General features: G+C 39.1%; 1 protein-coding gene across 1 annotated transcript in view; it reads right to left on the reverse strand.

Annotated features, from left to right (window-relative positions):
- Positions 1-8735: 8735 nt before the first annotated feature.
- The window catches only part of GPC6 (glypican 6), a 732033-nt gene continuing 717783 nt past the window's right edge, over positions 8736-22985 (reverse strand). Inside the window, exons 9-10 of the mRNA XM_085057688.1 lie at positions 22702-22877; positions 8736-22269 (exon numbers count right to left, since the gene is read on the reverse strand). Coding sequence (XP_084913814.1) covers positions 22067-22269; positions 22702-22877 — 379 coding nt within the window. The 3' untranslated portion in view covers positions 8736-22066. The remainder of the gene's footprint in view (positions 22270-22701; positions 22878-22985) is intronic.

A 22985-nucleotide genomic window follows, 5' to 3' on the forward strand; every position in this document is an offset into this window, starting at 1 on the left:
CAGCTAACTTGTTAGAACAGATTTTCCCTAAGAGCCTGTGGGTAAAGCAAAGGAGAGTTGTTCTCATCTCACATGTAAACTGAGTGGAAAGGTATTTTCCTTTCCAGAAGAAAAGCAATGAGGGCGTTAGATTGATGCAATGCACGTAACAAGTACTAGGGTCAAAGACCTGTGCATTCCTCTTTTCACTGGCTGGAGATTAGTTAGGTAATTAGGGCTTTGGAACTGTGTGTGGATTTAACAACTGCTTATTAAAATCTGCAGCTGTATCGAGAGCACAACCTGCCCTCTCGTGGCTTACTGAAAAATTACCTGGTGACACCAGACAGCTCTTTTGCTCCCTCTTAAAAAAGTACAATATTGATCTAGCAACCAAGAAAAGTTGTGTCTTTGGTGAAGGAAAGAAGCATAGGTCAACTTTGAATGAAATGCTTAAAAATAAAGGAAACTGAGAATTGACACTTTAAAGAACAGGTGGAGGAAATCCTGCCACAAGTCTGATTGTAAATGTCGGTTTTACATGTTTTAGTACTCCATTCATGTCAAACTATAGAAGAGGCAGCTTTTGTTGCTGGTTAATGCAAGTGTTATTAAATATTTACCATCTTTTGTTTCATAAGTTGTCCTGAGGCTGCTAGGGTGGGATGAAGAAGGATGCTCAAAGGCTCCCATAGATGCCTAAACTGAGGAAAAGAATGCTGAAAACATAACATCCCCAATCTCCACACAGGCCAGTACAGCCTGGAATTTTCATTCCACAAATCAGTGCAAAGCATAACCTCAGCTGGTGCCCATGGACCACCTCAGCCCTTCACTTTTCCCCTCCCATTCATAACTAAGCAGTCACACAGACCAGCCCAGGGAGGAAAGATGAGGGATCAGCACATCTGTCTTTGTGGTTGCTTTTTACTCAAGGCACTTTGCTGACAGGTGGGATGTGCACTGCTGAATGGTATCAAGGGTAATCATCACCACCCCTGCCCCCCTCTAAAATAATTCCTACTGAATTGTTGCTTTCTTTGAGAAAATGCTCCGAATCACACAGGAGTGTATTACAGCTACAAATGAGATGTTTGAGCCCTGGAGAAGAAGTGCTCAAAACCATCCCTTCGTCAGCACTTTTTGTTAGCTAGAGCCATGCAGCTTTCAGCTTTGCATGTAGGGCTTTTGTGTGGATCATCCTTCTGAGGAGTTTAATGCTCTCTGGTCACTAGTCAATTGCTCTCTCACCTGGCTGTAGTGGATCTGTGGGCAGCTAATGCCTCTTTCTGAGTCACCCAGTAGGTTAAGTGCCTAAATTTTGACACTGTAGTAAGCTGATGAAAGCCATATCATCACTGTCAGTCATGGCCTGTGCCTTTGTGAAAATGATTATCATGAAAATAGAAAATATTCTTAAGGAGTTAGTGAGAAGCTCTTTTCTGAATTAAATTTTAATCTCATTCAGGGCTGTTTAGCTAAATACTTGAAACAGAATTTGTTCCAATTCTGCCCTGATTTAGGAAAGAAGTGATGTAAAGCTACCACATTTTGTGGCTATTGCTGTAAAATTGTAAGTTGCAATACCATTACTGACTTTCTTTTGGGGCAGACGTGCCTATGCTTGTGATGGCAGAAAACAGAAAGAAGAGAAGCAGATTGAAAGACTGTCAGCTAAACTTAGCAGTGGAGGTATACACTTACAGAACCAGGCATGTAGGTTGATAGCTACCAGGAAGGAAACTTGTCCTGAAATACCGTCTGTGCCCTGTTATGCAGTGCATGCAGCCAGTGACATGCCCTGCACACAGCTGCCTGCACTAAGTCAAGTTATGAACAAAGCTGTGTCTATGATCCTGCTCTGCTTCAGTGCTCCTGCAGCTGAGATGCAGCAGGTATTTATTATCCAGAGCTTCTTACTGAAACTAGGCTTTCCAAGACCTGGGTGGCCAGAAAAAAAAAGGTACCAGTGCTGTCCATCTTTTTTTACACACCACCTTCTTCTTGTGAAGGGGCATTTACCTTCCCTTCTAAAGGCTGAAAGACCATGGACAGAAAAAGTTCCTCTACACTGGGCTTCAATGTAAGACAACATATAAACCATTGCACATTTGCCAGATCTAAAACCATGGTCCAATACCAGCAGGCTATGGATGAAACATGAAAAGAAAGCTCCAGGTATTCACCTAATTGCAGAATCTGCAGGTTTAGGTTATTTTGCCTGTCCTGATCCTCTTCACGAATCCTGTCTGCACTTGTGATGATGTTACCATGGCCATGTGTTCCTACTTCAGAGGTCTCATTTGTCCTTGGGTCAGGACAGATGGGTTTTGCAGGATAATAACAAAGCTGGTAAATCTGACTATGAGAATGAGAAACTCCAACACACCCAGCTTTTCAGTAGACAGCAAATAAGAAGCCAGTCTCTTCCACATCACATAATCCATCCCTGTTCCTCTCTCCTCCCTTTACTGCCTTGCTGTCTCTGGCCTGTTGACAAACTGATAAACCCCAGAAGAACTTCAACAGGCAGAAAGGAAAGAAAATATGGGTGGACTGCAGCCATTGCCCTTGCCAGCACTTCCAAATGCCCGAATAAAGGACGCAGTCACTAGGTCTCCAGACCTTATCTCTGTACTCAGGCTTTCTCACAGACTAGATTAGAAAGATCCTTTCCAGCACCGTGGTTCTGCCTGTCATGGATCTCCTGTGGCTCCTGATTTTCTGTGGTGGAGTAGTGGAGAGCCCATCTGTCTGTTTTGGATACAGTGAAATATTTTATGTGGATTTATGAGTGGAAGACAAATGCTTAAATGTTCAGTGGTGAGGCCACAAAATCTCCGTTGCAACTTCCTTCACTGGGTGATTTCATTTCTCCATGCTGGCTGCTTCCAGGCCTGTTTCCCTGCCATCCACCTCTGTTTGGACCATACTGTCTCTTACCAGATTTAAAAAAAAAATTTATTTCTGACTTAGAAAAAGGTCTACTTCGGTTTCTTTCTTTTTTCCCCCCCACCCCATGCTTTCTACTTGAAAACATCTTTCAGCAGCTTCATAATTATGTGGAGGCATTATTGTTCAAGTATCTATAAGAGTTTCACAGTTGCCTCCTCTGCTTGAGTTGACTGAAAAGCTGCTAAGCACATTAAATGCTCCGAAGTTGCTCTTGTCAGCAATAAGGCTGGTGAGTGGTTTTGCTGGGGCTGGTTGCCACCAACTTCAGATAGAGCCTGAGAGAGCTTATTAAACCTTCTTCATGGGGTTTCTTTTTCATTTTTACTAGAGACTTCCAAACTCCAGCCCAGCATTTGCAAGCAAGTGTTTTCTCTCTCTTTCATGCTGCCATCCCGTGGTCAGTGGCTGCACAGGGTGGGGAGACCTTGCCAGAGTGCTGCTTCTTCCCGTGTTGCTGCAGTCATCTGTGCAGGGCAAGGGCATTGAGAGGAGAACTAGTGTGCTCAGCCCTTGCAGATGCATATCTGTGTTAGTTTGAAAAAAAACCAAAAACAGTGGGAGATCACAAGTCAGGATTATAAATTTAATAGGAAAATTAAAGGTAAGTGCAATAATACAAGAAAAAGCACTGACAGAGTCAGATACAACCTGACACCCTGTTAGTCATGGTGATGGTAGCAGTCCAAATGAAGTAGTTCAGTTGAAGCGGTGATCCTGTGGAAGGTCTGGTCTCCACCTGACAGCCCAGTGGTAGCTCTCATCCTTTGGGAATCCAGTAGACAGGAGCTGCCTGTGCCATCCAAGAGCCCAGGTTATATCCAGGTGGGAATGCTTGGCTCCTCCCTCCTGGGCGGAGCATCTCACAATAGGATGAGATAATTCCATGAGCTATGCAGTGTGCTCTTGATGAGCCATTAACAGTTATCAGGGGTGAATCATGGCAGGAGATAACAGTTAATGCCCCACAGCTTGGGGTAATAGAGTACTAAATACATCTCTATTGTAACCTAGGACAACATCAAACCTCCTTACAGTCCTCAGGACCTTGCTCAAGAGCCAGGCTCATGGTTAGCAGGTGCACTCCTGCGTGGCACGCTGTGCTCTCGCTGCTCCCCTTGGCACGGCTGTCCAGCTGAGCTGTGAACAAACAGCTTCACTGAGAGCACTCCAAGGCTGTTGGGATGCGTGTCACATCCCAAGGCGGCCGTGTGTCCTCCCCAGGCCTGGGGATAGGAGCCCCGATGAGCTCTGGAAAGCCTGTTTCTTGTGCAGATGTGTGTACTCACTCGGTGTGCCAAGCCCTATGGATTTAGAATTCAGCTCAGAGCTTTGAAAAATACCACTTGTGAAGGCAAAGCACAATCCTTCCTGAGGAAAGAAAAAGCTGGATTTTTTTTAACAGAAGGAAAAGCTGTCCTTTTTGTTTTCCTCCAACTTTTTCCACATGTAACCTTAAGATAAGTTGATTTTCCAAAAGCAATGACAGCATTTGTTTTAATGCAGAATTTGTTGTTTTTAAATGAAACCCCCAACTAAAAATATTTGATCAGGGACATGACACATGGAGAGAGAGATTACAGATCTCAGTGCTCATTTTTACACTATGTCTATCTGCTGGTAAGAAAGAAGTACACCCTGGTGGCTGTGCTAGGACAGACAAACATAAAGATAAAAAGTATATTTCTACTTATAATTGAAAAGGGAGGGAAAAAGTGGTACTTTTTGTTTCAGTTTTGCCTATATCTAAATTTTTTAGCTTGGTCTGGGGATTGCTAGTAGTGTTTTTGTGATGTATACTTAATTGTGTTATTCAGACAGATGAATTCATGTCAGCTCATCACAACAGCCTGTCTCATGCTCATTTTTGTTTTAGTTGCTGTCAGTCTCTCAATGTTGGTATGGTTTTTAGCTGGAAAACACATCTCTAGTAGCACTTCACAAAATTGCTCTCTCTTCTTTTCTCTAATATTCCATGATTTATTTCATTTGGAAGCAAGGTAGGAGCAGGTTTTACAGAACAAAGTGAATGGGAATGGGAATTTATTGAGTAACAAAATGACTACTTGGAATATTGTCTTTGCCTGAAAATGTCAGTAAATTCAATTTGCAGCCAGGGAATGTCAGGCTTTTTTCCTTCCACTTTCATGGAATGTGTAGTGGAGCTGTTTACCCTAGAATAGAATCCCTTAGTTTTCAGTTGTGTCTGTGACATGTTTAAGGATCTTTGAAATTGTTTCAGGGAGGAGTCCTTCAAATATTTCAGCATTTCAGGGCACTGTAACAGAATTGGGAAAGAGAGTTTACCAAGCTTCACAGCAGTTAGGGAAAGAAAAAAATCCAGCCTGGATTTTCAGCATGTTTACATGTTTCTTGCAGTGCAGAATTGTGCCAGTTCTGTTTTCTGCTGGGAGGTTCCCAGAGATTTCACTTCTGTTTGCTCCTCTGGAGACTTCTCCAGTCTCCCTCCTCTCTCCCACATTGTTTGCCTTGTCCTTTTGGCTCTTTCTGCCTTGCTTGTCAAACATATATATATGTTTCACCCTCCTCTAACTTATCTATTAATAATTATTCCAGTGGGAGAAGGTAGAATGATGCTTTGTGTTTTAAATAGGCTGTATTTTAAAATAGGCTGTATTTTAAAGAAATGTCATAAATTGAGTAGCACAAATAGCTATCCCATGCACTAACCATTTGTATAGTATACACTCTGCTCTTTTAACTATAGTCAGGGTCACAGTTGAAAGGTGGAAGTTTTAACATCTAATTAAGAGTGTGTGAAGAGTTTCTGTATTTATAATTGTATCAATTGTTTTGAATTAATTAATATCTCTATCAAAACTGAATAAATGCACAATTGAAGAAAATCATTAACCAGAAAAAAGAGAAACTTCACCACAAAAATTAAAATCAGGCATCTTTATTTGTTTTAAGGATATTTTTACTGATACTCAGCTCAAATTTTTCCTCTTAATTCGATTATTCTGTAGCTCCTGGACTTCTTTCATTATACTCTCCTCTTTCTCCCATGCGCCTTATCTCCTAAAATAAGTTCTTTGAAGTAATTATAAGTATCAAAAATGTCTCATTACAGTGGGCTGGCCTCTTCTCCAAACCCCTCCTATCCTTCAGGGTCTCTCACTGCTCTGTCCCCAGAGCTCCAGGCTGCATGGGCTGCCAGCCCTGAGCTCCCTCCCCTGGGCTCGGACAGGTGAAGCTGATGGCAGAAGTGAGCATCATCCTTCACATGAAGCTGCTCAAAAATGGGCCATTTTCTCTGTCTTTATATGACAATATCATTCCTCATGCAGATCCAAATCCCAGGGGAAGTTTTTCTGCATTTACATCATATTGCAAGGACTTGACACCTGCACATTCTTTATATTAGCTGGGAATCTGTATTTGATGGCTCTCTGGTATGCCTGAGCTCAGAAATGCATTAGAAAACATTTTCTTAGGCCATGTTCTTCCCTGGATTAATGTCAACAGTCGATTGTATTTATTAATATTTGCCATCGATACTACCCGAATGTTCAAGTGAATGGATATGCATTTCACAGATGCAAATGTAATATTAGGTTCAATAGTGTATTAAACCTAGAGAGTGCTAATAAATTCAGCAAAGCTCAGAATTTAGGATATAAATATCATTTCACTGCTAAGGCTGGTGTTCAAATATCATCTCTAAATTGTAAAAGAACCTACCAGAACCTTTACTTGCTGTTCAAATAAAATCATCTGTTGTTTTCAAACAGTTAGATGCTTGTATTTTCACTTTTAAAAATCCTTTCTCACATTTCATTCTCCTTGAATTTTATTTGCATTCTGATGAGACAAAAGAATCAAAATAGACTTGCAATGTTTTATACAGTCATCAAACAAATATCAGAAATCTGGCAGAGAAAATGGTTGTGACAGTATTCCAAGACTAAAGGATTCAGTGGTGTTTAAATAGGCAGGTAAATTCTTGACACTTAATGGAATCACATCCCTAGAAATTCACATTTTCTTTCTGTTCCAGCAGGATTTAAAGCAAGGCATTATTAATTAATAGAATCTTCTCATAGATGCACAAGAAAAGAATAATGAAAAGAAGTTATTAGTTGTCAGATTTTCCATGACTCACAGAAGACTCTATGCACTGCTTCAGGTAATGTTTCTTCAAGGAACTACCAGAATTTTAAACTGTTGATTTCACTAAACTCTTCTATGACAAGCAATTGTTTTTACCTTGTCAGGAAACATGCACAGCAAGGCTTGCCTTGTGTTAATAAGATAAAGAATAGTATAAAATTACAAGAAGCTGGAAATCATTCTCCAGCCTTTTTCAGAGGCCGAACACTGCAAAGTATTTTTTTCTTCTCTTTGAAAACTCAGTGTTTTGGTCTAGGGCAGGAAACACAGCAGTCAGCTCTAAAGAAATGAGTACATTTCCAACCCTACCTAAACCATTTGTTCACAAAAAGAGTTTTGAAGTGATCTGTTTTCTCTCAGTTCAGTGATAGACATGCCCAGAAGGTGTCAGGCTTCCTCTGTGTTAGAGAGCTGGTGTGGGTACCCAGAGGCAGGTAAGGTTGTGCCACTGGAGGTACTCTGAGTGCCATGGATTAGCTTCAGCTGCTATCCAGGAAGCCACAGATTTCTTGCTGCTCTGCTTATTTGCCAGCTACACACAGATATGTTGAATGCAATGCAAGGCATGACTCAGTGAGCCTCTCAAAAGTGTCCAGTGCTCTTTGAGATAACCTAGAAAATCCAAGGCAGTGGGTCTAGAAGACGCAACACAGGATACACAACAGATCCAGTCGGCAGCTGAACCAAAGCCTGCCCTACCCAGAATGGCAACAGTGCCTCTATTTAGACAATTAACCCCTTCTCAGGATGAGTTTCAGTTCACCCAAATTTCAGCTTGTACCAGTTTTGGGTGGGATTCAGCTCACCTGTATTTAGGAAACTGATTCTCTTGCCTAAACTTAGACCTTTAGTTTCATTTGAGGTTCTTCAGACCATCCCACCTGGACAACTAATGCCCAGTCTGGAAGGATTCAAGGCCTCTGCAGGTCCTGTGTCATGTCTGCTGGCTCTGGGCAGATACCTTGGCTAACTTAGGCTGTTTCAAGTGATGTCAGGCAGCAATATGTAGGCATCTGAAAAAAACCCTTAAACCTGAAACCTAATGAACAGAAAAATTTTAAAGAGGCTACACTGACAGTTTAAAAACCTAGTATGAAGTCTTAGAGACCTCTGAAGGAATTAGAATAAGCCAAACTAAAAAGGAGAAAGAGAGCCCTCTAATTTGCCAGATCCCACATTTCATACAAGACTGATTTTCATTTTAAGACTCTTGGACCACGGGCAGTCTTATGCAAAAAAGAAAAAAAAAAGGTTCTCAACAATTGTAATAAAATACTACCATTAAATTAGCTCCTAATATGACTGACTTAGAACTAATAAGTCAAAATAACAATTAAGTATAATTTTTTAAAGTCTTTTATATATAGACACAGAAAGATCTCACATTTTGCAAAAGAATAAATAAATGACTCCTGCCTGAAATTAATCCTTTGATGTCATGACTTTGGACACTTCCACAATGTTTTTCACTTCTCTGAGAGATTTTAGGGGAATATGGCTGGCACATAAATATAGCTGAAAAAAGAATGCGGTAGAATGAAGTCCTCATAAGTTAGTTTAAAGATTCATTTTACCTCATGATTCTCCAGTAGCTGACAATCATGAGATTAACACTGCTGGTCTGCAGAGGGCACTTTTCATTCTTCAGACAAGAAACAAGAAGACATGAGGCAGGTACTTGCTTCAGATATTTATTGTAGTCCATCAGAGGATATCAAATACCTGTTTTCAAACCACCAATATACATTGCCTTCCTGGTGTGAGTGAAGGGGGATGGGAATGAGAAGAACCGATGACCATGATCTAGATTTAACAAAACTTGGATAAAAAGGAATTGGACAATTTTAAGTCAGAACAGTTATCGTTTTATTCTTCATATGGGAAAGCAATCTAACAAAACCAATACCATAAAAATAACTAGAATGAATAAGGCATGTCAAAGTCTTCACTGAGGTGTCAAGTAGATATATAGATACAGTACTGAATATTAAGCAACAGTGTAAAAGATAGTCCCACACTTTATTTCTGCCATAATTATGAACTAATAAGTGTCACCAGTGTTATTTGAGAGATAGACACCAAGGATATAAACACAGATTTTAATGGTTAGTATCCAGCTTGTTAGATGTGCTTCTCCTGGTACTAGAGCCAATGGCAAACTCTCACTAGCTTCACTGGGAGGAGGACCAGAGAGGCTGGGGAAGGTGTTTCTGATCCTCCATTGCATAGTCCTCACACAGCATAAATTACATTGTCCAGGTTGCTGTAACACTTCTAAACTTTGAATTTAAATGAGTTACATGGGGAAGTCTTAATCCATACACTTTGAGAATATTTACCTCACCAAAAATGACTACTTCTGATCACCTGTTTCTAATACTTGGATTAATGGGCTGTGTGCAAACCACCTACTAGGGCCTTGTGCATGTATTGAAAGGTTTCTAAGCTGAAGATGGTGATGAATAATTCACACAGCTTGTCATACCATGATGCCAGACCAAGAATGCTCTTTATTGTCAACAGAGAGAAGTTGGAGCAACACAGAGTATATGCAGCTATAGCAGCTAGAAAGAACGTGTTTCTGTATTTCTGTCTGTTGATTGTATAGACGGTTGAGATCTCATGGCACTGGGAAGCAGATAGTTTGACTCTCTCATTGCTTTCTTGGTGTCAAATGTCACTGTAGTTGCTGCAACTGGATACCTGTAGTAGATGGTCTGCAAATGACTTTGTGTGTTGCATCAATAAGATTTTTCTGACAAGCAATCTGATACTTTTTAGCTGAGCTATTGCTCTCTCTGCACAGTGTTAGTGAATTGTGGGTTCTATATTCTAATGCTTTACCAATTATGGCATGATTCCCATAAAGGTCCACAGATCTTCTTGTTTAACTGAGAAAAATCTATTTATCTCTTACTATGAAGACAATTGGAAAAACTGTGTTTTCTGACATTTTAAAGACAATGTTTTCGTGGAGATTCATTGATAATTAATTTGCTGTGATTTTGAAAATAACATCACTTAAATCTAACAAACAGAAGTGAACTTTCACAAAATGATCAGAATTTTATGTAATGGTGTCTTAACAAGAGAAAAACTCTGGTTAGTAGTCAGTGACAATCAATTAGACTTTCCAACAAGCCATTGCAAATTTAAAATATGCACATGAATAAACAGTAGAATAACACTGTGAGAGAAATAACTTGCCTTACACTGTCGCCAATAGAAATACATATTCATTAATATATGTATATTATGAAGCAGGGAAACTAACAAGGTACAATCTGTCTGAAAAGCATTATGTGGATAATGTTTGCAGGCAAAAGGCAGGGCAAATAAAATTAATCTTTAAGAATGCTAGTTATTGTCTCAGTCTGTTACTGAATATTACAATCCTATTCTAGCTTTCAGATGTGTTGTAAGCACTAAAAAAGAATTTTTCAGTAGGCAGCAAAAGAAAGTATAGATTTAGAAAATAAAATGTATGGCTTTTTCAGATGCCTCTGTCTAGTAACACAATATTGCACCAGGCAAAATTGTCTTGGCTGAGCAGCAAGGTCTTCTAATGTCTATATTTCAGGAAGATGCAATACAAAAAATGAGTTTAATAGATGGACATTCATTATCTGGTGGTAATTTTAAGGTATATTAAAGAAGCAGGCGCAACTCTACAAATATATATATATATATATGTACGTATGTATGTAAATGACTGTTAATACAACCCTGCCAACAAAATATCCCTGCAGTCAAACTTTTCTTAGTAATGAACAGAAACACAACAGTTTATGGTTTAACTGTTCTGTGATTTCCAAATATCATTTTTAACATCCTTGACATGAAAAACTGTGAAAGAAACAAGCTTAAGAAACACAGAATTCATTATAAATCTTGAGGGAAGAAATGGTATTTGCATTACTGATCATTGCTTTGTGAAAACCACATTAACTGTTGTGCACTGGACTTAGTAAAGACTCAGGGGGAAATGGAAAAGCAATGGGCCAAGCAGTATGTCTGAGATTGTCTGGAAAATGTCAAACACTTCCCTTCTTTTTATCCACAGGGAAATCTGAATGCATTTCTACTAATAAAAATTTCCTGGAGGAAAGAATGTGGAGAAGAAAGAAATGAAAAAGACCCAATTGCTGCAGGGGTAATCCACTGGGTATTGTGTCATGTCATTCTTGGGTGATGGACAGTGGCAATATGATTATAAATCCGTAATTCAGTTAAGGGGGGCCAGATGACACCTTTAGAAGTAAGAGCCACTTTCCATGCATTATGGATTCACTTTTTAAAAAAAACACCCACCAACGAGGATGATGGTTTTGATCATCAGTATTTTACCCAATTAATTTTTAAAGAACATACTTCCATAAGTGTAGAAAAGTCATCATTTAACAATTATTGTAGCCTGAAAGGAAGGAAGATGGGGTTCTGAAAAGCTTGGTGAGTTTCTACAGGGTTTTTTTGGTGTTCAAATAGAAACCAAGGAATAATGAAATTCATATCAGTAAACCCCCAAAATACCATCCAGATTGCTGTTTTTGTCTGGAGAGTTGTGTTTTTTTAATGTGCTCCTTACTAGTAGCAGCAGATGTTGCCAAATTCAGTTCTGCAGGCTCACCCTTTTCCAGTTATTTCAGAAAATTTCAACAACACTTATAGAGACAAAAGGTATAAATATATTTAAAGCACAAATCCCTCCATTGGACTATCCTCATTAGGTCTGTGTCAAGTATTGTGGCAAATAGAGCCTTTCCAATAGTCTCTTACAGCATTTGCACTTGAAATTTACTGGGCCATGATTGTATTTGTAGAGATACAGATATGTGTGTATATGCACATATAAATGTGCATACAGGGAGAGAGATGCATCCTCACATACACTAGGTTCATATGACATTTTGAGAAATGCAAAAGGAAAACAAAGTAGAAGAGAAGGAAGCCTAAAAATTTGGATTGAAATGGGTGCTTTACAGCTAGGGCTTTAGGTTTTTGCCGCAGTTCAAGTACCAGCCCCCAAGAAGTGTTTTGGGGAATGAAAAAGGATTTCCTTATTATGGAGTCTCAAGAGATGGAGTGGGAAACTGATGAAGACGCACTTAATTATTTTTCAGCTTTTAACAAGTTATTTCTGTCATATCACTCAGCTATTTTTCAAGAGGCATGTTAGTGGCTTGTCAGCATTAACCTGCAGGTATTAACCTTGCTTTCTCTACCGACCCCTTAGATGTGTACTTTCCTTTCACTGATGCAGTAAGCTCTGAGACTGACAAACAACTAAGTGCATTAATGATTAAACCCGAAGGGTATCTTTATCGCAGTTCTTCACTCTTTCAGGCACTGCATTAATTTGCTTTCTGTCCTTTGGCCATGTGCATCATAATCCTTGCTAACTGTCTGAGCTGGCTTTAGCCCTGTGCACTGCTTTCACCAGCCTTGGAAAGACATCTGGGATTTCAGAAAAGACCTGTTTGAGCTCCATCCCTTGTGTAAATGTGCATTGAAGGCAGTCCCCTTTCCTTTTTGAAACTAGGATATTTGACTGGTTCCAATGTCTTATGAGTAAGAATACATAGATAACAGCATCAGGCAGCATTCAGAACAATGAATGCATGTTGGTTGTACATCTGGTTACACCAGGGTTGGTTTGGCCCAGAAACAAGGTCATTTTACTGTGACTTCTCCAGGTTGCATCCCTCTCTAGGCTCCTCACTCCAGCCCTGGCATGAAGAAGAGGCACCATTGGGCCAACGAAGAGAAGCACAGGAGAGAGTCTGGGTGAAGTCTGGACCCCTCGTCTCACTAGTGGCATCTTCCTCCAGGCACTTAAGTGGGATTTCTACATGACAAACCTTGTCATCCCAGGCAGCCTGTGCTGGGAAGGGAGGTAAGCCTCTTCCCAGATATGGAGGTGCTCATCTCTTCTGACTAACTTGAGAGATCTACAATGTGCTCCCTAAAGTGCCCAGTGCTTGGTGGGATAACCCAAGGCTCTAAGTCACAGCCGATTTTCATGAAGACAGATGGCATGAGAGGAAAAAGACTCAGTGGTGAAGGGCTGAGAGAATGTAGGTATTGTCCATCAGGAAGGTCTTGGTGCTCTTGGCACTGTCACAGCTTCTTGCTTCCAAGTTCTCAGTCTACGAGTGGACTGAAAATGCATTCACAGCTAATAAAGCAGAGCTTTCATCATCTCTCTGTTGTAGTTAATAATCATAAGGCTGTATATGATAGCAGTGGAAAGAAAATCTAGTGTTGCATCCGAAGTATTTACTATAAAAGGCTATATACAGAAATAAATTCAATTGCATTAGCCCTACATAAAGTGATTTAAGGCATTTTGCACAAAAAATATCAGGTTCTGTGAAACCTATTTCACAAATGTATCAAAACGATTGTACATATTTTTCTACTTCTGTCTATTTCTGTGGTACAATACTTCTCTGAAGTTACAAAGCCATAAAGAATCTTTCCCTTAGAAGTTCAAACTCTGCGTTGATATACTGCTATATATATATACACACACGCACTGCCATATGCTGCTAAATATTCTATCTTCGTAAGTAGTGCTTGGAGATGGGAGAACTTGGGATTTTTCTCTAACTTTCATTTTGACTGGAATCCCCCAAATTTGAAACTACCATTTAGTTTCAGGTGTGGTCTATAAACTGGTTTTGGGTTTTTGTTGTGCCAGATTAAGCTGAAATGTTAGAACCAGATAAGTAGAAAAGAAGGTTTAATGTTTAATAAGATTTTTTCAACCCAGCCCCATTTCTGTCTAAAACTAATTTTATTCTAAACTTGATTTGCATTCAAATATCATCCCTATAAATTCACATTTAGCTATGTTAAATACTAATCTAGAAATATAGCATAAAAACCAGAGCTAACAATTTGCATGCTTTCAAGCAATGTTCGTATATCTGGAGACATAAAAGTTTAACATGTATAAATGTCAATTGATGCCCAAATCAAGAAATCTGACCTACTTAAACAACATCCTTTCTTTGAATTTGATAAATGTAAAAAAATTGCCAGTGGAAATTAAATAATATTGCTCATGAACAAAAGAAAAGTAACCTGGGAGGAGTCTGTCTATAAATGGCCATGAATTGATTTGGTTTGACATCCCTGAACACCTGAATGTGAATTCCTCATTTGTGTATTTGTGCTCAGATTAGGCAGAAGTTGAAAAGAAGCTTCAGAATATTTCAGAGATGCAAATGCTCCTTTCTCCCCCCTCAAGTACACACACATATTCACAAATTATTTACAAAATATTGTTGGAGCCTCAAACTCAACTAATAACATGAAGCTGAAATCTGAAGTCCTCTGACTACTCTTAGAGCAAATTTTTAAGATTGATCATCACTCTGTAGCACTTAAAAACAGACTAAGATAGGCCAACTGCCTAAAAATTTTCTGTGTGATCTAAAGACTGAAACAGCTAATCAGCAGTTATATGTGTGCAACATAATATACCCACAGCCAATGTGTAAAGTAAATGAAATGAGGCCCACAACGTTGAAATAAAATAAAAAATACCCAACACTGGACCTCATAATAATCAATTAGAGAAGCAATATGAATTGTTTCCAGAAGTTGCTGCCCATTCAGTTAATCTTGCTATAGAAAATACACAAGTTCTTTGCCATTGGCCTTGCTGGCTCATCAGCATGGCAGAAAATAGCAAAACAGAAAGTGTAAGCTATAGAAGCAGAATTTTTCCACAACTGAATGAATGACTCAAAACCTACTCTATAAGCTCAACTATGGATTGAAAAAAGAGTCATCAGGATTTATGTCAGATAATCAAGAACACTCAGACGAGCATGTTTAGAATGGAGAATAAAAGCTAAAAGTGGGGTTTGATAAAGCCTGAAAGAAATTTCCCAAATAAGTGAACCAAATCTCTCTGTTGCTATATCCTCTGTCTGAAAATAGAAGGTTTAGTTTCTACCAAAGGCACGGAAATCTGGTGAAGTGAGATAGAAAATCCAGTGAGCTAAAAATGACCAAAAAGACAGTTCAACCTAGAGAAGAAAATAGTCATAGTGACACTGGTGACTCAAAGACAGATAGGGCATGTGGCACACAGGAAGCTTTAGTTAGAATTATTTATCATCAGGAAACAGAGATATGGCAAAAAAAAAAATTTTTTCTAATGTACTAGCTTTGATGAAATACTTATTTTTAAAGATTTTCAAGCCCAGGATGATACTTTGAGGTGAGGAGAGTAAGGATGAGAAGTAGCACTGTCTCCCTGTAAACCTGTGTTTGGGATATTTAGTAGAACACAGAAAACCTCTAAGAAACTTAAGAGGATTAATGGAGTTTGGGTTTTCTCCAGTGCCTCCTGTGAGTGTCATTATCAGGCTGGAGAAGAGAACTTACTAGGTGCATAGTGGAATTGAGTAATTTTTATGAGACCTCTGAACAGCTTTTGTGCCTAAATAACACTTTTTTAAAATGAAAAATGGACTTTTAACACACAGAAATCTGTTTTACGTAGTAAGCTCTTCCTTAGACTCTGAAAGATACAGAATTATACAGTCTACCAGGAAAATGAGAAGAGAAAGAGAAACTTTGCAGCAGACTACCAAAGGACTGCTGACTTGTGAAGAATTATTTGTGCCTTTGCTATGTCCATGAGTAGATGGTTATAATTAGACTACACTGAAAATTCACAGGTGGTTGGTTGAAAAGAATAATTGGACAGATGTGAGGAACGCCAGCTGTCCCTCACCTGATTTTACTGTTAAACCCCCACAGTCATATATATCTGCTGGGTCTCACTGTGAAGTCATTCTGCCCTGACTCATTCCTCAGCTGTCTTCCTATCCATCTTGGAAAAACAAATGCTATGGTCAGCAGGGACAACTTGCTTACCCAGGATGCTCCTTGCTTCAGGCAATCTGTGCTGGGGCTCAGAAAAGCCCTGGAGAGGTACAAAAGAGCTCCAGGAGTTGAGAGAAGTAGAGCTGTCTAAATGGCTGGCTTCCCACTTTGGAGAAGTCAAATTCCTTTCCAACTTCTACAGTGCTTGGAACTGAAAGCCACATATTCTGTATTATTTTCATGGAAGAAAATCATACTGATTTATGTTTTAGTGGGAGTAGATTTGTCTTCCCTGGAAATTAGACTTTAAAACATCTTCAGAAATGCTAACAGATGAGTCTCCACTCTGTCTAAGATAAATAGTTGACGTTCTGTACATCTTTTTTGCTAATGATAAATGGACACACTCTTTCCCTATTCCCTCTCAAGAAAAAGACAACTCCTCTTAGTAATGCAGCTGTTCTGAGTTTAATAAATAAACTACACACCAGATGCTGCCAACTGCTTTAAGTACTAAGTCTCACAGATTTCCTGGTGCCAGAATGAAGGAAGAAAAGGAAAGTATTTTTTCATCAGTGTGAAACAAAAGCCTTTCATGTGTGTTACACTGTTAATGATCAATGATACATAATTAAAGGTGAAATAAGAGCTGACTGAAATACTGACCCATTTTCTTAAAATGATTTGATTTAACTGTGTAGAATTCAAGCTGTGGACAAACATATATGACTTTCTTGTATTCCTGGATAGTTCATAGACCTTGGCTGTGGGGAAGCCAGGCAGAAAGACTGCAACTGCTTTGGAGTAAAGGTTGAAAACTTACAGGTGACCATGCAAATGTCACTTCTTTTGTGGACAGTGTTGTCGCTGTTTTATTAAGAGTCATAAATAAACCACATATGAACAGCTTCCAGAAAAAAAGGGACTTACTTTTTTCTCCCTGATTATAGTCAAAATGCTTGTTAATGATAAAGCTCTCATTTGCTTTGTCATGGCACCTGGATTTCACACAGGTGAAATGTACAAGTCTGTTATACGACCACATATGATACACAACCAGAATCATAAACTATATACTCAGTTCAGTAGAAAAAATAATTAGATAATGTAAGTGAACACTCCATGTTACGTTAGCAAATTACCCTCAAGTGACTGATTGGTCGTATTGGTCAGCCGATTTGATTAGGACAGACTTGGAAGATGTTCTGACTAAATTAATTTGAGACCATCATTCTTGTCCAATGCTAGAACTTTATTTTAAAAATCAGTTTCAATGTTCTTCAGTCTCCATTATATCTCCTAACCTGTTAAACAGATGAGAAAATTGTTACTATGATAACATTTATCTTTCATGTACCCTGTTACCATGGTACTCTGCTCTTTATCATTACTTTATCAAAAAAGGGTTATAATTACACATGTTAATATGATCATCACAGTCCATCTGAGTAGCTGTAATGAAAACATTGCCATGTTCAGTGCATCACCTGCCCTATTTTTCTTGAAAGTAGGCATTGCTGAGTCTATTATATTTTGACAACATAATCTCAGTCCTGACACTAAGACTTAGCCTTTGACTGCTGAATTTCCCTTTAAAATTATGGCTTTTTGCAATTTTATGTAACATTCCACTGTTGTTAACGCTAACCATTCTCCTCTAGCAAGTTTGAACACCTGTGGGTTAATATAGCAAATAATACAGTTTTTCGTCTTTGAAATGAGGATTTCTTCTTAATCTCCATAATGAAATCTATAGAAGCCTGCATAATCATTCTAAAATTTTCTGTATTCAGTTTTAATGGGTTATCTTTGGAAGGAAATTAAAAACAAAAACCACAACTTGCATCAGAGCTGTAATTTATTTTTATGCTGAAAGTTTCAGTGAATAAGTATAGTTACATTTGATAATGATTCAGACTCAGTTAGTAAACTGAAGGCAACTGCTGTCTGCTGAGACACTGCTCACAGAGTCCACCTCCCAGAAACAGCTCCAGCTCACAGAATCACAGAACATGTGAGGTTGGAAGGGACCACAGTAGGTCACCTGGTCCAACCTCCCTGCTCAAGCAGGGTCATCCTAGAGCACATGGCACAGGATTGTTGAACATTTGTTTGCTCTTGAACATCTCCAGTGAGGGAAACTCCACAACCTGTCTGAGCAATCTTTGACAGTGCTCAGTCACATGCACAGTAAAGCCATTTTGCATGGAAGCAGCTCAAACTGGTTCACACGTCTGTGGGAATAACCCTTCCTAAAAATCCCACAGAACTGGGATGATTTGTGCATCTGAGACTCAGATTTTGGGAGCTTTCCATGTTCAGAGGTCTGTGGTGCCTCTTAGGGAATTGGGATAGATCAACCCTTATCAGAACATTGAGGCACAGGTTCCTCTCTTCTTCTTTTGCAGGAAATCTCTACCCTCTTTTTTCAGTTTTTTCTGATTGTCTTTTTTGAAATGCCTAGGTTTGGCCAGAGTCCAGCTAGTCTGCGCTGCATTTACAGTACTATGTACTGAGTCATCAGTAGAAAAATCTGCAGTACAATAAACATTAAAACTTGGGGATGATGCAAAATAAACCTCACAGGGGTCTACAGCAATGGTTATGTAATTAATTGAATCTAATTTTTTGTTAGTCTTCACTTTAAAAGAACATTGCATGTCAAGATCTTCTAGGTTGCTCAGCATGGAGGGTTTACACAATCAAAGGACTTTTCCTTAGGACTTAGTCCCTTTTTCTTGAACAGGTAATTGTCTTCTTTATAATTTCTTACTTTATCGGCTGCTAACAGAAGAGAAATATTTAAACTGTGGCACACCAAAAAATTACCCTAGAAGAAGAGCTACTGGATGCAAAGGACGTGCAAATAGAATCACTGGAAATTATGTAGATTCTCACATTTATGAAAATGAATGCTTTTTCTTTTCTCTCCTTCATTTCCAATTTCATTTTCTCTGTAGATTTAATAGCTCTCTTAATCTCAGAAAAATGCAATGTATGAAGAGAGTATTCAACCTTTAGGGACTATTAAAGAAATGTATGCACAATACTTCACACAAAGGCATCTCTGTCTCCTGACAAAATATCACCATGCATAGTAGGAAAATAAGAGGAGAAATAATAACATGGAAGACAAATTTCTGGTGGAACTCCCTCAAGTATTACATTTTGGCAAAGATGAGGCTGGTGTGCTTTTTGAGTGGCAGTTTGTAAGATTCAGTCCAAGAAGAGCAGGGCAAGATCCTCCAGTGAGAAGCACCTTCAGTGACCCCTTAGTTCTTAGGGATCCCTCTTACTCCTTGTTCAAAAGTCCATGGAGGTCTACAAAGAGGTGAGAGCACCCTGGACACACACCTTGGCTGCACCAGCTGAAAACAGTCATCACATCAACTACATGTGGGCCAAGGCTAACAGAAAAACCTGATGAGTCCATCAGATCCTTCACCAGCAGTTTGGAGCAAGTCCAACAGAGGACTTTCACCAGAGGGCTTGGACATTTTTGCCTGTCAAAAAGCTTTCAGACCCAGAATAATCAGATGGAAATAGAATCAGTTACCGCCAAATAAACACACAGCCAGAGAAATCAAAATCACACTTCACTTCTCCTGAAACAAAGTTGCTGAGGATGTGGAAAGGATGTGGAGATGGGTAGAAAGGGATGGATCAGGGGAGATTTTTAAAGGGTTCTTCTTGAAAAAAAGCTGCATGTGCAAGTTCAGGAAAAAAAATTAAAAACAAAGACCTTCTGCTTGGTACCTGCTGTACCAGGGTAAAAGAAAAAGCCTATGAGAATTGGATTAAACTTCCTGGAGACAGTAAATGCTGAATCACAAGACCTGCTTCAGGGGGAACCTTTGGAGAAGTGAGGAGCATTGCCATGGCCATGTAAGACCCATGTGATCTGTATGCTTAGACAGTGACACACTAGTCCAGAAGAGTAGACCACCTGTCAGGGCCAGGCTGGATGGGGCCCTTAGCAGCTTTATCTGGTGAATGGCATCTCTGCCCATGGCAAGGGGGGTGGAAGCAGATGATCTTTAAGGTCCCTTCCAACCCAGATCATTCCATGATTCTATGATTCTATGATGCTATCGTTGTGCTTCAAAGTAAACAAACAGGGAAAAAAAAGAATTGAATACAAGTGGCTCAAAACTTATGCTTTTTGTTATTAGACACACTATATAAATATTTTGTAAATACTTTTTGGTAAAAGTGTTTAAGTATACTTTATTCTAACGTGCTTTGTGTTTTCTATTTTAATTTCATGCCTAAATCGATAGCTAATTATAATTTGACAAGAAAAAGCAATTGCAATGGATACGATCTACCTGCTCTGCTGTTAAATTGCAATGTGGTTGGCTGGCTTTATGGTGTTACCACAATTTGTGTATACCATTTCCAGAGTCGGTGTAAGAATCAGGAAATAAATTTCTGGCAAATCATTTCAACACCATGCAGAATTGGCCCAAAAATCCTTTGTCTGTGGTTGATAGAAGAAGGAAGATTTTTATGTTTAATTGTTGACATGCATTTGTCCAGGATTTAAACAGCTTCCATCTTGGGTTTTGTGACCAGATGCAAATTAGGAAAACTCTATCCCAGACCATAACCATTTAGACAATGACTATTAAAGCAATGCATCCTTGAAGAATCTGAGAGTACAATTACCATCACAATTGACATCTATGTCCTTCTCTAGGCCTATCATACGAACTCACATGCCCTCCCCCTCCCCCCCAAATACACACATATGAGAGAGGTTTTCTCCACCAACCTGCAAACTTGTTAAGAAATGGACAACTGGATATGTAAAAAATTCTCTTCTTTGATTTTCATGCTCACCAGTCACTAAAGGGTTACTTTTCAGAGCAGCAAAAAAGAGAAGAGTTGGTTGACCAAACATTTTTTTCTTATAAAGAAGTGTCAACCCTGAGCTTGTAATTAAGAAGTTAAAATCTGTGATTTATATATATTTATATATATAAAAATAGATGATCATACTAAGACTAAAAAAGTGAAAGAAATTTCCATGTCAGTACTATATATTTTTTTGATCTGAAATTTGTAGAAGAAATCCTTGTGACACTGAAATTAACCAATATGAAAGATGTACTTAGGTGTGAAACATACTATTGATCCGGTTGCTGTTAGTCTATTAGAGAATTGCTGTCTTTGTAGGGTAATGGTTATAGTAGCAGAAAGTTCTAATCGATGTCAGAACAGTAACAAAAGGAAAAAGTTACATCACAAGAGATTATTTTCTGTCTGAACCCGTGAGGGGTCAAGACCATTGTTTAACATTACCATCATGGCTGGTGAGCTCACTGTGGTGAGCTAAGTGGAAAACTGTGACAATTGTATAACATGGATAAATCCTAAAAGAAACTAGGTGAAACCATGCTTCTACTCATATTTTTACTGGGCATTAAGATTTAAATCCTAAGCAACTGTAACATGATATTCTGAAGCTAGTGGAGCTACTACCATACTAAGATAAACTTATTTTTCAGCTTCTCTACCTTCATACCAATCTGATGTGGTTGGCAGATGAAGTGCAAGACATTCACTGCTGAGAAATACTTTTTTAGTGTTAGAGGAAAAAAAATCCAGCCTTCCTCCCTGTAACAGTGATCATTCTGATGACCTGAATCATTCTACAGAAGTTTCTAAAGGAAACCTGGCTGTCAGTGAAGAATGGTTGCTTTTTTTTTGTTCCTTTCTTGTCTTTTTTTGTGTTTTGTTGATATTCTGTTGAAATGCAGCAGCCTTGAGTCAGGCCTGATTCAGAAAGAAAACTTTCTTGGTTTCTTCCCCCCTCTTTTTTCTCACTGGGGAAAAACACATACTGTAAGATCCTTTTTCTCTTTTGCAGCATAAAAGGAAATGAAGCTCAGAAAGTCTCCTGTAATAAAGGATTGAGAAAGAATTCTCTCAAGAGTGGGTATCGTCTTCAGAGATATCTGAAAAAAGCAGGAAGCAGTTCAGTCTGGCACCTGGTACTCTTTGGGAAAACTAAAATTGGAAGCAGGTTGCAGTACTGCTGTCTTGTAGAAAACTGCAAGTGTTTGTGGCATGGTCCATTGTCCAAGAGTATAAGAAAAGAAGAAAGTTGGCTGTTTCTGTAGCTAAAACACAGTTTCTCCGACTAGATCCAGGATTATCTCCACTGTCTCTGCAGTACGAGAGTGAGGAAGAGGATGAACAACGTGTGCAGTGACCAGCCAGGCTGTGTGGCTGAAGCCTCCACCTCCCTCCTGTCTGAATCCACAGGCGGTGCTTCGGTCGTGACGAAATCAAACTCGGTGGGACAGATATCGTCTGTGCAGCCGCTGCCGCTGCCTGAGCCGCTGGTTTCGTCACCTGGCACAAAGGAGTGAGGGAAACAACATGAGTGCCATAGGTTACAGCTTTCATCCCTCTTCTCCCTTCCACCTGGCACCCCAGTGGTGATGAACACATTGGGAATGAGGAAGTGTTGGTGGTGCTAAATTTTATTCAGTAAAGCATCCAAATGAAACCCACTGTGACTTAATTAGGTGATTAAATGCTCTTCTGAAAAAGGATCAGACTGTTGGCATTATGGAAAGCCCTCAGTGTCTTGATGCATTAAACATGAAGATAAAGAAGAGAAGCAAAAGAAACAATTACATAACTGGAATTTCATGGAACAGAAAAAGACTTATGTTGTCAGCAGTGCAGAGCACAAAGACCACAGAAAGTCATTGTAACAGAGCCAATTTATAAATGTGTTCCAAAATTACAGTTATGTAATGACAGTTAATGGTTTCTTACTTGTATCCTGGAAGTTGACATCATTCCCATTATATGCATTCTTCAGTTTGTTAGTCATGACACGTAAGGCCATGATTTGTTGTCGGATGAAGGTGTCCGGCCTTGTGATGTCCACATCTACTTCGGGATTGTTGATCTGGTTGGTCAAGCCATCGTTCATAATCTCAGGTAAGTATCTATACAGCAGAATGAATTATTAGTTTGAAATGCAGTAAATTCAGGAATAAAACACTGTGCAGTGAATGATGTGCCAAGAAATTCAACGTGCAGTTCTTAAACAGATG

Source organism: Lichenostomus cassidix, chromosome 1 (assembly GCF_008360975.1).
Source record: "Lichenostomus cassidix isolate B80296 chromosome 1, HeHo_3.0, whole genome shotgun sequence".
Taxonomy (NCBI): Eukaryota; Metazoa; Chordata; class Aves; order Passeriformes; family Meliphagidae; genus Lichenostomus; species Lichenostomus cassidix.